The sequence below is a fragment of the Trachemys scripta genome, chromosome 2 (assembly GCF_013100865.1).
Source record: "Trachemys scripta elegans isolate TJP31775 chromosome 2, CAS_Tse_1.0, whole genome shotgun sequence".
In the NCBI taxonomy this organism is placed as follows: Eukaryota; Metazoa; Chordata; order Testudines; family Emydidae; genus Trachemys; species Trachemys scripta.
In genome coordinates this window covers 64,564,996-64,581,334 of record NC_048299.1, presented here as the reverse complement: position 1 = coordinate 64,581,334, position 16,339 = coordinate 64,564,996, and the positions used below count along the sequence as shown (strand labels likewise).

The 16,339-nt window shown below is 36.2% G+C and overlaps 1 protein-coding gene across 6 annotated transcripts in view; it reads left to right on the top strand.

The window, feature by feature from the left end:
• The window catches only part of SATB1 (SATB homeobox 1), a 104,051-nt gene extending 88,668 nt beyond the window's left edge, over window positions 1-15,383 (top strand). For 3 of the 6 annotated variants that reach the window (XM_034760750.1, XM_034760749.1, XM_034760754.1), the window contains exons 10-12: window positions 9,362-9,565; window positions 11,330-11,425; window positions 13,695-15,383. In XM_034760750.1, coding sequence (XP_034616641.1) covers window positions 9,362-9,565; window positions 11,330-11,425; window positions 13,695-14,171 — 777 coding nt within the window. In that variant the 3' untranslated portion in view covers window positions 14,172-15,383. The remainder of the gene's footprint in view (window positions 1-9,361; window positions 9,566-11,329; window positions 11,426-13,694) is intronic. The other 3 variants (XM_034760751.1, XM_034760753.1, XM_034760752.1) reach the window with 3 other exon arrangements.
• The last annotated feature ends 956 nt before the right edge of the window (window positions 15,384-16,339 follow it).

Here is a 16,339-nt window from a genome sequence, read left to right as displayed (position 1 = left end):
CCCCGGAGCATGCCGCCCCCCCCCCGCCCCCCCCCCCCTCCCCGGAGCGCTGCTTTACCTCGTTATATCCAAATTCGTATTATATCGGGTCGTGTTATATCGGGGTAGAGGTGTAGTTCAAATTTGGATAACTCATATACTGAAGATCCTAGAAACTTCAAACATGATTTGTTTTTTATATTTCATTGAGACATTTAAACAAAAAGCCAAGCTGAAAGAAAACTGGTTTTAATCCGTTTTTTAAAACTATGAGCCCTTTGTGTTACTAGTTCTGTACTTGTGCAGCCACATTTTCCTATTTTCATATAGAGGATTTCTGGATACTGACCACACTTCCCAACTGAGGTACTTTGGTTACATTAAACTTCCTTAAGTGCTATACTAGTTTAAGCTTGTCCATGAGTTTCCAGGACTTGGTCCCGTCCCTTTTGCCCTCACTGCAGATTTTTCTGCCTCTTGCACCTTGTCTATCTTCTAAAGCTGAATGGGGGTAACAGCAAACAAAATCATCTTTGCTATGCTTTTTTCCTAGGAGCCAAAGTTTCAGGGGCTTTATTTTTCAAACAAGGACTACTGGCCAGGCTCCTCTTCTAGGTCCCCAATTATCAGAGCAGGCCAAATGGAGCAAACCAAAGTCAAGATGTGCAGTGTCTATGAGGAGACCTTCTAAGGAGACACAGGAGGGGAGCTCTGTAATGATGGCTTGCAGCTCATGGACTTCCATTTGCCAAGGGAAGAGGTTTGCAGTGCTTACAGCTTATTGTGGGTTCTCTATCCCTCTACCCTAGCTAGGACTGCTCCAGAGATACCTCCACAAGGGAAGGTCTGTTTTCTTCTGCTCTCAAGACTGCAAACATTAACATCTTCACCAAGTAGGAGTCTCCAAGGCTAGGTCCAAAAGTCCCCCTTTCCTTTAGTACAAATCATCTCTAAAGATAGAAATTTCAGTGTGCCATCCCAGTTTCTTGAATTTAATCTGCACTTCCTCTCAATTTAGTTTGGAGAATAAAAAGTAGACAGATGCACCTCCGTCTGCCCCCAGCTCCTGGTCTAATCCCCCCAAAATGCAAGAAAAGTGACCGGTCCTCTGATGGGGACACCTACCGTCTCCCAAAGGGCAAAAGTAAAAATCCCTCCAAATTCTCCTTCCATGAGCTCTAGCTCAATCCTTCAAAGAAGAGAAACTATCAGCTTTGGATAATGATAACCCTTTCTGAGACCCCCTCAAAATCATGTCTGAAACTAGAGAGAAGAAGGTGATGGCCAGAAACATGATGCACCCATAAAGAGAGGATGAGCAGGATAAATACAAAATATCTCCCATCCAGAACTAAAACTATTTCCCAATCCTCTGTCAAAGAAATAATAGGGAGGAGTGGAAAACAGGGTGAATTCAAATCAGTAGTAAAGAAAACATCCTTACTGTGTTAATGGTGGGTAGATCCATGTATTCCAAGAGACTGGCAATGAAAGCTAGGGCAGCTAACTCAATGGTCAGGCTTTAAACCTTGGTCAGCAGATAATTATTCAAATGAAATCCTCTGAGCCTTAAATTCTTAGATGGAATCTTGTGTGGGAGGAAGCTCGATAAAGTGATATCTGACAGCACAGACAAGACAAGCATGTGTTCCTTACTCCAGCATAGCCAACTAGCCATCTCAAGAGAAGGAGCTTTTTCCCATTCCTGCTCACTACAAAGTTGCCAGAGAAAGGTAACTCTTATTCGAGGAGTAAAACTAGATACTGAACACCAGAGAAAAGCCTAGGTATGGGACGACTGGGACTGACTGCTCCTTCCAATCAAACCATCAATAGGACTACAGCCAGGCCTGCTTCTATCTGGAAATAGGCTTTCAGATGTCAGGAAATTCCAAAAGTAGATTCATACATTTTAAAGGCCATAAGGGAACATGTGTGATCATCTAATGTAACCTCCTGCATAAACCCATAGGATTTCACCCAGTAACAAGTAAAATGTAAGTGGTCTCAGCCCAAAAATGAATTTGTGATGAACCTTACATTTTGACTACTACTTGTTCTTTAGTAAAATAGAATATAATATTTCTCAAATACAAAATTAATGCAAACTGAAATGTTTTTAGATAACTTTACCTACAGTTTATAATTCCATTTTACTATGTTTATTAACATTGGCGCAATATATTTAATAGTTGGCACATTTTTGCTTCAAAATACTGTATGTACAAATTTGGCTATTCAGAACTCTGAATTTCTAGGTTCTGTTGAACACTGAGAAATCACAGTTGAAGGGTTTAATGCATTTTCTAATCAATGTACAGAGGAAATTTATCCTTATCAATTTAAATGTTGGGGATTCTCTCATTACATTATGGAAGAATTTTCTCTAGCAAAGATTATTCTTAAGAACTTCATAACATTTAAAGGTTAATATGTTAGGTAAAGAACAATATCTTAAGACAAACATTTTTATTACAGGACATGAAGGGATAGTTCTGATTAAATTACATGATTATTTGAATGGGAAAGAAGACAAAGTGCATCATTTCTTGCCCTCAACTTTAATGTCTTTAATCAAATAATGACCTTCTGGAAATAGTTAATTTTAAGCATTTGGAAAGATCAATACCACTTTGCCACCAAAAAATGGCCCAGATGATGAAATTTGATGTATTTAAAGTACCATTTCACCCTTTTAACCTAGTAAATAATTTAAAATGCTTTCAGTACTCCTTTGCCACCATTATGTATCTCGTTGTTCAAAGTATTATGACTTCTTTTTCCAAAAGCAACCTTCTTGCACAATGAAGAGCTCACAAGTTAAAGCCTGAGAAAAACATACATTCACTGTAATAGTGCTTTTCACCCTGAATTCCTTCCTTCCTATACATGGGTTCTGCCTTCATAGCTCCCAAGTAATGGAAGTATCAGTGGCAATGAACAAAGTCATTTTAGCAAAGATGAGATTTGTACAGCAAGTTGAATGATTTTGAAGGGAGAAAGTCAGTCTTAGAAGTTTAGTTAATCAGTTTGCATCTATTGTTCTGTCTTTAAGCCTTTGTGTTAAAGGTGAAGGATTTTGGTGGCTCAGACGATTAAGAGCCCATTTTACCCAGTTTATAGAACATTGATATGAAATTACACTTGAGTGCCTTCAGCTTTGTAAATAAAAAAAAATTGCCCTCTATTAGCATGTTTGTGGGCAGATTAAAAACGGTCTTCATTAGCATAAGTAACACTTACAGATTCTTTTAAAAGTAGAAAATTATTTGCTGAATGATAAATTGCTAGCTTTATAGTTATTGCTGAAAATGTGCTCATTCAAAATGCCTACTGTAGTTTATTCTACAATACTGAATTTTTTGAGTTTAGAAGTACTGTTTAATGGATTATGTACTTAATCCTTGTTCATACTGGATGCAGAAATGTAATTCATGCTTTCCACTAAAATGTTTTGTATCAAATACCTCCCTATTTAGGCTGATTTCTTCTAATACCATATATTTTATACTATATACCCCGGAGATTGCAACAAAATACTCCTGCGTGTAATATATGAAAGAACCTTCTTCATATCTTAGCATACATGATATAAAATGTTTTGCCATTTAGAATTCAAATTAGAGCTAATATTTTTAATACATATTTGATTCCTTGCTAGTTAATACAGTAAGAAGTATTTGTCATTTTATTCCTTTTACCATTAACAGATTTACCAAACAAAGAAGTTTAGTTGCTCTTTACTGAATTCCTTTCCTTCTAGACTGGTTATGTTTGGCACAGTCAAATATAAGGTGAGCTTCCTAGCACTGCCATAGATCTGGAGGGATTTGCAAAGCAAATGTTGATTGGTTGCAGAAAGGCAATCCTTCTTGATTTTAATAAGAATTGGTGCTTACCTATTCCATGTTGAATTGACTTGTATCAACTTCTTCAAAAAAGAAAGTGCTATGGAAACCAGAAATTGTCTTGCTAGAAAGTAGGAGATGAGAGTAAGGGTGAGGGTCAGGATTTGTATTTAAATTTGGTACAATTAAAATTTTCAGAAAAATAAATCACTGGGCTATTGAGATTAGAACTGCTGAATTTTTCTTTAAAATAAGCAACAGAGGGTCCTGTGGCACCTTTGAGACTAACAGAAGTATTGGGAGCATAAGCTTTCGTGGGTAAGAACCTCACTTCTTCAGATGCTTTTTACAGATTCAGACTAACACGGCTATCCCTCTTTAAAATAAGCATACAGTGGTGTGTGTTGTGGACTATAACATTTGTCATTGTTATCTTTGCATTTGTTTTCCTTTTTTCCTGCAGTAGTTTGGCAGTTTCTCTGCTTTCTAATGTCTTATGTTTCTTTAATAAAATCCTAACAGCAAGCCAGTCAGAAGACTTATTTTTTAAATAATATTTAGGTTTAGCATCTTTTTTTTTTCTTTTCTTTTTTTTTTAACAATTTTTTTGCTTACCGTAGCAAGACCTTTGCAGATGGTTCTTGGTTTCTCTAAAGTGCATAACAGTATTTCCTTTGTGGCAGATGGATTTAAGACTTTTAGTTCTCAATAAATGTAGGTTTACAATACATAACTTTACAGGATTTGTGTTGTATATAACAGGTTTGAACATATTATCTCAGAATTCATCTGCATGGCATTTTCAGCTTATCCAGGGCCCATGCTAGTATTTTAAGTAATAGGGAGAGCATAGTGATTGATAGCAGCTAAAGGCGTGATTTTGAATAGAAACAAAGGTTTTGGAACAGAAGGTGTCACATTAAACTTTATCAGTTTGAAAAGTAGTAACATCCTGAAAGTTCTACAAATGTATTTACATGTGGCTAAATGTTTATATTTTGTCTTATACCTTCTTTATATTCAGTGTAATATTGCCTGGCAAACATGTTTAAAGTTTAGGTTGTTCCCAAGGATGTTTTAGTTTTTTAAGCTTGCTGTTTTTGAATTGGCGTAATTTTTTAAAGGCTGCTTCTTCACTGTGCTTTGTATGCACTAAAAAACAGTTGTGATCTGATTTGAATAGTGAGTCTTTTGCCTATTATCTTATAGTCCTATAATTTTGAGAAGCCATAAAACATGAAAAAACTATGAATTAAATTCTGCCCTCAGTTATACTGGTGTAAATAAGAAATAACCTGATTAAAGTCAATAGAATTACTCCAGATTTATACTATCATAGAAGGGCAGAATTTGGCCCTGTTGGTTCATTTCTAAATTTAAAAGCTACATTAACTACATCTGTTCCTGTTTTGCTCCAAGTAAAAACAGATTCAAAACAAAAGATGTCATGGTTTTGAAAGTCCATCCAATTGTTTTTCTAAATATTATAAAAATCATAGAATCATAGAATATCAGGGTTGGAAAGGACCTCAGGAGGTCATCTAGTCCAATCCCCTGCTCAAAGCAGGACCAATCCCCAACTAAATCAAAAAATCATTTCACATATGCTTTCTCAGTGTGTTGAATTTTGTGATTGAGGCATTTATCTGGTACAGAACACTGAACCTGGAAATGTGTAAAATATTAATGACATTTTAGTCTAAAATAAGTGATGTTGGTACAGTGATTTTGGTCCCCGGTGGAAGCTAGATCATACAACTTCTGTTAGTGCCCATTCACCCCTCGCATCAGTTAAACCTTAATAAAATCAGGCTTTATAAAAGTATTCAGAAATACATAGTAGAGATTAGTCCAGTAAATTTTTTTTAACCTTGTAATTTTAGAAGAAACAAATTGGTTATTTCCATATTGCCACACAGATGTTGCAACAAAACGTCTATCTGCTCCTTTTAAAATACATGAAGAATAACGTGGAAAAATAGACACTTTTGTTTAAACGTGCAGCCATAGACTGCTCTTCTAATAGTTTGCGAGAAGCATCTGAGTTCAGTCTCTTAAAATCACTGCATTTCCTTGGAAAGCTAAGGAGACGCTTCAACTTACAATTCATCAAATTATTTTTAGATAAGGAATTAGAAGTATTATTTCAGGGCAAAGGTTAATAGCAAACTACTGGAAATGTTATGTTAGTCATGGGCAATTAATAAAAATAAGGATCAATCTAGTATGTATAGAAACACTGAAGTGACAATATGAGAAAAAATATTTTGTTAAGTGAATCAAAGCGCTCTTTCTGAAATATTTGTTAAACCAGCATAGTTGTGATGAATCTTTTCTAAAGAACATCTGTGGTCCACATGTTCGCCACATATGCCCAAGTTCTAATGGACAGTGTCAGGCTAAAAAACAAATGTCCTTGCTTGTGTTACTTATACCTTAGATAACTGCAGGTTGTTTAGTTTTCTTTTTCACTTCCTATGATATAAATAGACTTGTCAGTTTCATTTTCTGCTTCAGGAGCACTAGCACAATGCCACACATTTTGAGTGGGGAGCACAGCAGACTGCAAACATTTGAAAGACAATTTTCTTTGTTTTTAATTAAAAATTTCACAACCCTATTTTTTATTAATATTGGGTTTTGACATTTTTTAAACAAAAACCTACATTATCCATCAATTTAACTGGTGCTGTACAATTTAAAAAAAGAAGGCAGAATGCTGTCCCTCTGCCTATGGAATACACAGAAAACTGGAAGGAACAGCATGATGCTGAAGTGCATGTGGTCCATGCACTAACCTACCCACATACAGCACGATGCCTTAAGGCAGGCAGGAGAAATCCACAGCTAGGTGCACTTTGCTGCTGCTTTAAAAAGGAAATGCGTTCAACCTCATCTAGCATGTGCTAGACATCATGGCATATGTGCTACGGAGCTGGCTACATTTCCTAATCAGATTCCTAGACTAGACCTCTTAGCCTATGTTGCACTGGAGACCACAGTAGCCATTCTCTCTCACTAGCACTCTTTTGAGCAATAGGTTGGCTTTCTAGCCTATTTTTTCCACAAAGGACAGTTTTCTAATACATTATGTTCTCTACCCAGTGTACCTGTTCAGCACAAATCTGGGTTTGGCCCTATTTAAGTTTTCGGTTTCTCAACTGTGCTACCCCAATATTCATTTAAAGCATTTATCTTTCATTATTTCCATACGCTTTCCTCCATATCCATTGTTTAATCTGCCACCTGTGAACATGACCATATATTTTAAATTTTCAGCTCTCCAAATAACAGAGGATTAAATAAATTACTTACTTCTACTGTTTTCTCTTCTTTAATGGTTTTTTAAAACTACACTTTGAAATTAACTTCTGGACAAAGTATGTATGGCACCAAGAACACCTAAATCTCCATTGTTAGTGTATCTGCAGAAAATATAGTAAACCGGTCTGGATAAACCATTAGTACATGAAGAAGGGGTCTAAAGGCTTCTGAATGTATTATTTGTTGGTCCAATAAAATATCACTTTATCTTACTTACGGCATTAAGAAATAAAATTGTATAGAGCTAGTTTAAAAAAAAAATCCTTGAGCTGAAAAAGAATTGTAAATGTAATGTACTTGTAATGTTTTATGTCTTTGTAATTGTTTTCACGTTTTGCAAAGAAATGCAGAGTTGCTGCACATTATAGTAGCCCGTTTGTGTCTGCGCTATTCCTTTCAAACATCAAATACAAAGGCAGAAAGTACCCCAGATTTAATTTTAAGGTAACATAAGAAACTAGTTGCTAAATCTTCAAGATAAAACTCTATTTTTGAAGCAAATTAGCAATTGCTACATTTCTCATGGGACAGTCTTTTGACATACATTTTGTCTGTTTGCCTAGAACAGTGGTTCCCAAACTGGGGTTCGCAAAATGTTCCAGGTGGTTCTCGGGGAAAAAAATCCCTAATGGCGGACAGAGCTGTCCCTAAGAACCCCGGGCAGCACGGGGCCAGCAGCCCGGAGCCCCTGGACTTCCAAGAGCTAAGCAGATCAAAGCAAGCATATCTATCACACTGAGGAGATTTAAATTCAAGACTCCTTATAAGAAATGGAAAGGGAGGTGGATATTTTTTGCTGTTTTTAAAATGAAATAGGCAGCTAGTGTTGTTTTTAAAATTATTATGAAGAACAAGTTTAAGCTTTGTTGTAATGTGCATTGTTTGCCTGGACTGCTCAAGACCTGAATGCTTGTGTAGGAGGAACTCTTTGAGTTGACTTCTTAAATACCTTCCTGCTGTTTCACATTTGATACTCCTTGATGAAACATAGGAACCTTCTCTTATAACAGGCTTATTCAAAGTGATACAAGCTACGATAGTGACATCTTGAAAGAGTGTTGCCGTTTTCATAATGTAATAAAAATACTGTAATGATAAATAATAATTAATAATAAATAGTGTGTAATAAGCATGTCATAAAAATAAATTGTGTATTTCCAAGATCACTGCTTTTATAATTTATACTCAGGTAAAGGAGAAAATCCCTGGAAGTATTCATTTTTAGGAGGGGGTTCGCGAGACTTGACATTTTCATGAAAGGGGTTCACAGGTTGTAAAAGTTTGGGAACCACTGGCCTAGAACATGTCTGAGTTGGAGTGGGTGCATTCTTAGCTAATTTGCTATAATCTGGAAATGGTGTAAATGGCATGTTCCTGTGCATACCTATGAACATATCCCCTTTTAAATCCACAATATCAAACATAAACTTGTGTGTCTGATTTTAAAGTCTGTTTTAAAGGGAAAGGGTCTGAAATAGATAAAGTTATCACATGGGGTAAGTTCACCTGCAAAGCCACCTCTGTACATGGCAATGAGGAAGAAGATAGAACTTCACAATGTCTACTCAAAGGATTCTTTTCTTTTAAAAGGACATTATGGAACTCCTTTATCAAGACGTATTTTTGAAGTATTTTTACTCTGAATAAGAAAAATCAGCATTCTAGAATTCGGAAAGGAAAAGGGGGGGGGGAGAAGAAGCTGCAGCAGCAGCCAGAAGACATCATCTACCAGCTACTGAAGTACATTCTTAATACCCTAAGATGGATATTGGCTTACATAAAAGAAAATAAACAGAAGAAAGAACATGCTGGAGTTAGATGAAACAGAACACTAACTATATATTTGGAGTATGTGAGGGATGGTGCCTTGATCACTTTGTTTGTTTGTTGATATATAGCAACTGTGTGAAACTACTGAAAACATGCTATGCAAAAAGTTTCCATTTTGTGATGGGTTTGTAAAATAACACAACAGATTCTTGACACATTTAGTATTTACTTTAGATTTCAGGAGAGGCCTCCGGAATTTAAAATGAAAGCTACTTTTGTCAGAAATTATAGGGGGGAGAGAAATGAGGCAACATTAAAGTACAAATTCAGCCCTTGTTTGTCCCTGTAGAACCCCCAATCACTCCAAAGGAAGTGTAAATGAGAGTAGAATCTATCCCTTATTAAACGAGGAATACTAATACTTTGATGTTATCTTCAAGGGGTGGCTCTGTGAACTGTTACGTTGGAAGGAAGATCCCTCACCAGAAAACAGGACCCTATGGGAGAATCTTTCAATGATCCGAAGGTTCCTCAGTCTTCCTCAGCCTGAACGAGATGCCATTTATGAACAAGAAAGCAATGCAGTTCATCACCATGGTGACAGACCTTCCCACATTATCCATGTTCCAGCAGAGCAGATTCAGGTTAGTTTACCTTGGCCAATCCAATATAGCACTAAGTAAATAAAGCTTTAAATGCAGCAAAGGAAATTAGTGTTTCTTTTCTTCCTGCCAGATTAAACAGAGGCTTCTTAGAAAGAGATAACAGTGAACTGCTATCTTCTTTCACAATTAAAAGGAGAGTGTGAACACATATACACTTCATTGTTTTAAACTTACATAGACCAGATGGGTTAAATGTATCTGATTGGAGAAGGAATAATTGATTACTTACCTTAGATGTCCATAGGTAGGGTCAAGTAGTTTGTTAGAGGTCAGAATTAGAAAGATGGCATTACTCTCTGTTCAGTTCTGATACTTGCATGACCTACAAAGTGGAAGGAACGGATATTTTTAAGTGGTGTCTTTTAAAATCCAAGTACCATAGACTCAAATCCTCAACAGCAATGGTTTACTTCAAGCAGAAATGGAGGGAGGGGTGTAGCCCATAGGGTTATTTTGCTAGCTATTATATCCTACTAATCCAGCCAGCAGTATTAATTAATATGTTTCTTTTTCTGAAATTAATCCATTTTATTCTTATATTTTATTAGTATTAATTCCTTGGGATTTAGGATGTGTTGAGGCATATGTTTCCTAATAAGAAGTTTTTCTGAAATGCAAGAAGCCTACTGGCCTGTAAGATCCAGTAAGATCTTGTTATATAGCAAAAAGTAGAATTAGTTATAAATATGTCAACATAAAAGCTGGCAACCTTTGGCACAGATAAGAATGGTCCCTGAACTTTGGGGAACTAAAGGGAGGAACTATCCACATCACATCACAGGTTTATCCGGCTTCTACAACTGGTTGGTAACCGCAGGCTACACCACAACTCGAGGTCATCAAAAGAGCCTAGGTTGGCAGTTTTGGAGTGAGATCCTTTATTAATATATTTAGCAAGTGTCATAATCCACTAACCTATAGGAGAAGGGTTACCCATACATTTCTTAGGGTACAGAAACAAGATTTGGGTAGAGTAGGTTGGGCCTGAATTACATAGGTCAGGATCCTCTAAAATACCTTGTAAGAGAGTTGTTAGTTAGTTGGTGAGTTCCTTTCTTAAACCTTCTTCTTGTAGCTGCTTTGGAGTTAGTTCTTTTCTTCTTCTTAACTTCTTCTTAGACTTCTTGGGGTCTTAGGCTCTTAGAGCTCTTAAACTAAGTTCTACTTCTTAGATCTTTTCATCTATCTATCTATTCTATCTTCTGTCATGCTATCAGCTCAGCTTGTGAAGTATAGTATAACTACTCAACATTCCTAACCATTGGGGAAGGCAGCACCATCGCGTAATCGGGCATGCCAGGAGTGAGGCTGGTCCTTCACCTCCTATTACCAGGTTCTCAAGGAAGGGTGTGAGTATGTTAGGTTAAGGTACTTATAATAGAAATGTTACTACCAGGAGTTTTGGAATTCTTTTACTGTTTTGCAGTTATAAGTTTCATTGCATTTCTTATTTTTATGTTAATGTCAATAAAGATTTTATCAATTTGGTATTGTCCTCAGTGTATGCATTCTTGCCGAGCACCCCGAGAGTCCTCTCCCAATATAGAACTCTCTGAGTTCTTGAACTCTGTAGTCTGAATTGGACAAGAACCTATAAATCTTCTGGTCGGATGTGATCAGTGGCGAGCCATAAAAACTAATCCATCAAATTCAGGTCAACAGGGGGACCAGACCTAATTCCTCATCCCATTTACTCCCAGTTGAAAGTTGGGATGAGTCAATGTTTGTTTGTTTTTCCTTTAGAGCCCCTCTCCCACCACCCTTGTGAAAGGAGAGCATAGAGGCGCTTTCTTACCAGGCCTGCTGACCACTGGACCTTGGCTGGGTGCTGCTCCTCAGGTGAGCTGGCACAAGTTAAATGTGTCAGGGAGGGGGTTTCAGGACCCACTCCCAGATAACAGAGAAACAGCATATTTATATACTTAGAAAAGATACGCTCACTGAACTAGCCATGGTAGGCCTCAATATTCACCCCGGGAGGTAGTTTTCCCTCTGCTCCACTGCATCCTTACACATGAACCAGATAGCACATAAACTCCTGAGCAAGATAGTCTATCATGCAAAATGTAGTAGAATAGTTCCATTATGTGTCCGTTTGAACTGATGAAGCTATTTAATTCCTTTTCGTTAAAGCTCTGGGGTCAGCCTTTAACTGCTGCCCCAAAGGGCAGAAAATACCCATAGCTTTCAGAGTCTCCAACCTCCACTGAGGCTTCGTGGATCATTCGTATTACCATTATGGAAAAATATTTACAAATCTACAACGAATAGAGTTATCCAGCAGCCAGAAACAACATGAGTGTGTATTAAAGATAAAACAAACTGAACAAGACAATCCCTTAGGATATTGAGTACTAAAATAATTGTGAAAGCCTGGAAACTTACTGTTTGATTTAGCAAAAAAAAAAAAAAAAAAGAGAGAGAAATATCTATATTAAGTAGTAAAGCAGCATTGGTTTGAAAATGTACATTGTTTTTAATAACACTACTTCTTAGGGGAATAAAAGGAAAAGCTTATGCATGGTACACTTATTCTGATATTAGGCTGCTTTCTCAGATTGACTTGATTTGTTGATAAAAATTATGTCCTTCATCCTCCAAATGTTACTCACACGAGTAGTTGCATTATACTATGTCAGTCTGTCTACTTGTGTGAATAAGGGTTGCAAGATTGGATATTTTGTATTTGTATTTACAGTATGGTAGGTGATATTTTATATACTGTAATTGTTCATAGATCCATAAATTGTGTAATTAATGTATGTGCTAACTCTGAAAAGCATACACACAGGCCCTGATCCTGCAAAGATTTAAGCACATGCATAAAGTTAAGCCCTTTAAGTAGGGGCATACATCTGTTTGGGACTTAAGTCTAGAATGGGACTACTTGCAGTGCATCAAGAGAAGGATGTGCATAAATATTAGCAGGGCTGGGGCTTAATTATAGTATCTGTATCTAAATTTACCATTATATAAAAACAATTAAAATATTCTATTAGACAAAATCTAGATATATCTACTGTTCAATTTTTAAAACAATAACTATTACTTGTTACTTTATTTAAATAGCACCATATGACAAGACATTTGTTGATCCAAAAAATCTTACTAAACAATTCTTTTTGTGCTGTAAAGGAACATAATTCTCAACAAAACCAGTAGCTGACAAATTCACTTTTGATTTAAACATAATCTTATAATGTGCTGTGCTCCAGCCGGTGATGAGAAAAACATTTCTGTCCCTAGGGCTCAGTGCATCACCTTTTTAAAATGTCTTTGAATTCCTTGCTTCCAAACGTTCATTTTAAACTCTTGTTAATTATTTACATCATGATTTGCTTTATCTTATTCCTCTGTGATGTGCATCCTGGGTCATTTTATTGCTTGACATTTTAGAATGCTGGATGTTCACTCATAGTAATAATAATGCAACTTATTTAGCATTTTGTATCTTAGTACTATATAAATATTAACTCAATTGAGGTAAGTATGTATGTTTATTCCCGGTTTGCATATTGGGATATTGGAACACAGGCGGGTTAACTGACCTTCCCAAGGTCACAGAAAAAGGTACCATCAGGGTGATGATTAGAAGTAAGGAGTTCCTAGCTCCTGATTTTTTTTGTCCTTGTCTAGACTAGGATTTTAAAATGCCATGTCAGAATGTTAGAATATATTAACTAACACATTTTCAAGTCTAGTGTAGACTCTAACATGTTAAATCCTAGACCCACCTCTAGGCTTTAACTCAGCCAGTTTAACACACGTTCAAGTTAGCATACCTGGTCTGCACTTGACTCTTAAAATATGTTAGTTAGAAAGTGTTCCCTAACACATGCTACCACCATATCTTCAAATCTTAATCTAGACAAGACCTGAGTATTTTACCAATATTCCTCCCCTTCTCCCAACACCGATTCGCAGAGAGAGGAACTAATTTGTATTTTAATTCTGACTCATTTGGATGTGGGCAGTAGTGAGTCTTTTTTCAAATCTCCAGGGCCTTTCTTTTTAGCTTGGCAAATTATACTTAAATATCTGGATTTTTGGGGTAGGATAAAAAAATCAGCAAAAATACATTTACCAAATGATTTACTTTGTCTTCCAGCAGCAGCAACAACAACAACAGCAACAGCAGCAGCAACAGCCACCAGGTCCCAGACTACCGCCAAGGCAACCAACAGTGGCATCACCAGCTGAATCTGAGGATGAAAATCGTCAGAAACCCCGACCACGAACAAAGATTTCTGTTGAAGCCCTGGGAATCCTACAGAGTTTCATACAAGATGTAGGCCTATATCCAGATGAAGAAGCAATCCAGACTCTCTCGGCTCAGCTTGACCTACCCAAGTACACCATTATCAAGTTCTTTCAGAACCAGCGATATTATCTCAAGCACCATGGGAAGCTGAAGGACAATTCCGGGTTGGAAGTGGATGTTGCAGAATACAAGGAGGAAGAGTTGCTTAAGGATTTAGAAGATAGCATCCAAGACAAAAATGCAAACACACTTTTTTCAGTGAAACTAGAAGAAGAATTATCAGTAGAAGGGAACACAGAGATTAATGCTGAATTGAAAGACTGATCTAAAAAGTATTATTTTCATTCAACAGTGCCACTGGTATTTAATAATGAAACGAAAATTCCATCTTGCGTTGTGTCAGAAACCTCTCTCATTCATTGTTTGGTCAATGAATCTTCCAAAACTTGCACAAAAGTTGAAAAAAAGGATAATGCAGACTGCACTAGATGTTTTACTCTGTTTTACAAACTGCTTTGCAGCTACAGATGAAGCGTTGAGGATTGTTTGATATTAATTTGTGTTCACTGGCTACACTGTGGTGTACCCAATAAGCATGATACCAGTGATTTTGATTCTGGAGCCTTCAGACAAGCATTACAACTTTTGTGATTTGTTTCTCAATTATTTTTTTTTAATTATAACTGTAACACTCCACACTTGGTCTTTGGAAACTCACGTTTATTTAAAAAAAGAAAAGAGTTTGTTACTCTTGCTCTATTGTATGTTACAAAAGAACTATAGACTGTGGAATGCAGTTTAAAGATAACATATGCCAACAAATGCCTTGTATTATATGGCACTGCCGTAATTCAGATTTGTTTTTGTTTTGGAAATAAAGGTCACTGTATTTTTTTTTCCATTCTCATTGTTACATGATTTTAAAAAAATGAAAAGAAAATGTGAAACACAATTTAGTCCTCATTATTTATTTGTAGATCCTGCAGCGTCATGTTGTAATTAATTTTTTTGGAAGTTTCCGTTAAATGTAATATTGCTTCTCTTGTTATCATACTGATTTTTTTTCTATTTATAAATGTATTTTGATGGGCAGTAAAACAAAGTGTCTTAAAAGTTTTAAATAGAGAAAATGTGCTTTACACAGTTGCCTATAAAAAGTGCTCTATGTTATCCAAGCAATTCATACTATAAGCTTCACTCTTATTGTTGTATGCAATTTTTACTATCATGCAAATAAGCTTAGGTAAATAAAACTAATAGATCACCTTAGAAACTTATGCAATTAATGTGAAAATAATTGATGTTTGCAATGTGTCTTCCTTTGGTTTACAATCAATTTTAAAGCTACAGCTGTATAAATTTTCTGTATAAAGGTGTATTTCTTTTTTATGAGTTTATTGCTATGAAAACACCAGTTATTTTGTTACAGCTGGCTGTTTTTATAAGTGTATCACAATTTTCTTTATGCAGAAATGTTCTGACTAGGAGTGGTTATTGACTGTAACTACACAATTAAAATTGTTTGTATGGTATGATTTGGCAGGGTTTGTCTGCTTATGTGTATATCCTAAAGAAATATCTCTGCTTTAAGTGCATGTTGTACCTTCTTGCCACCACTTTGAAGATGACTTTTCAATTGTTAAAATCACAAACACTTTTTAAAAATGACCTTCTTAAAATTTGAATTTGGATAACATACTTTAAAAAGAAACACAGTCTGACTATGAAAATCATAACCTGTCTTTTTTGGTTTAAACTTGCCTGCCCAGCAGAGATAGCAGGATATTATTGAGTCAAGAGGCTATCAGGCAAAAACATATTTACAATTCCTGGCAGTAATGCACNACCACACAATCCAAAAAAGGAAATGATAGAAAAAGTTTTAACATCATAATAATAAAAAAAACAAGAACAAAATTGGGTCCCTTTAAATACCTGACATTTATCACACCATGGGATTTACCTTTACTGCAGTATTTAAAGGGTTCCCTACTCTGAGACTGGTGAATACTGCAAATAGCACAGTAAATTTAACTACTGTGAGCAGTAAATGTCACAATTTTAATGGTGTCTACTTGGTTATACAGCTATCCATACGTGTTAATATATAAGGCCAGATTCTCACCTCAGCTATGCCAGCATAAATCAGGAGTAAATGATCAATTGATCATTGAGATCAATCAGTATGAAACCTACAAGTCATCAGAATCAGGCCCTACTCCTCTAAAGATGGGGAACGTTGTGGATCATAATATTGGGCTAATTCTTGAGGTCTTCACTTGGTTTTTATTTAAGGAAAACTCTCCTTGGAATCAACAGAGTGACTAGGGACCTCATGATTTGGCCCATTGTTCTGATGATGGATATGCTGAACAAGTCTCTACAGTTAAGGCTGACCTGAGTTTTGCACTTACAGCTATCGTAGGTTTAGAAAAAGCTTCTCATCCATTAGGACAGAGCTGATGTTGTCTCTCGTATAGTCAGATTCAAAA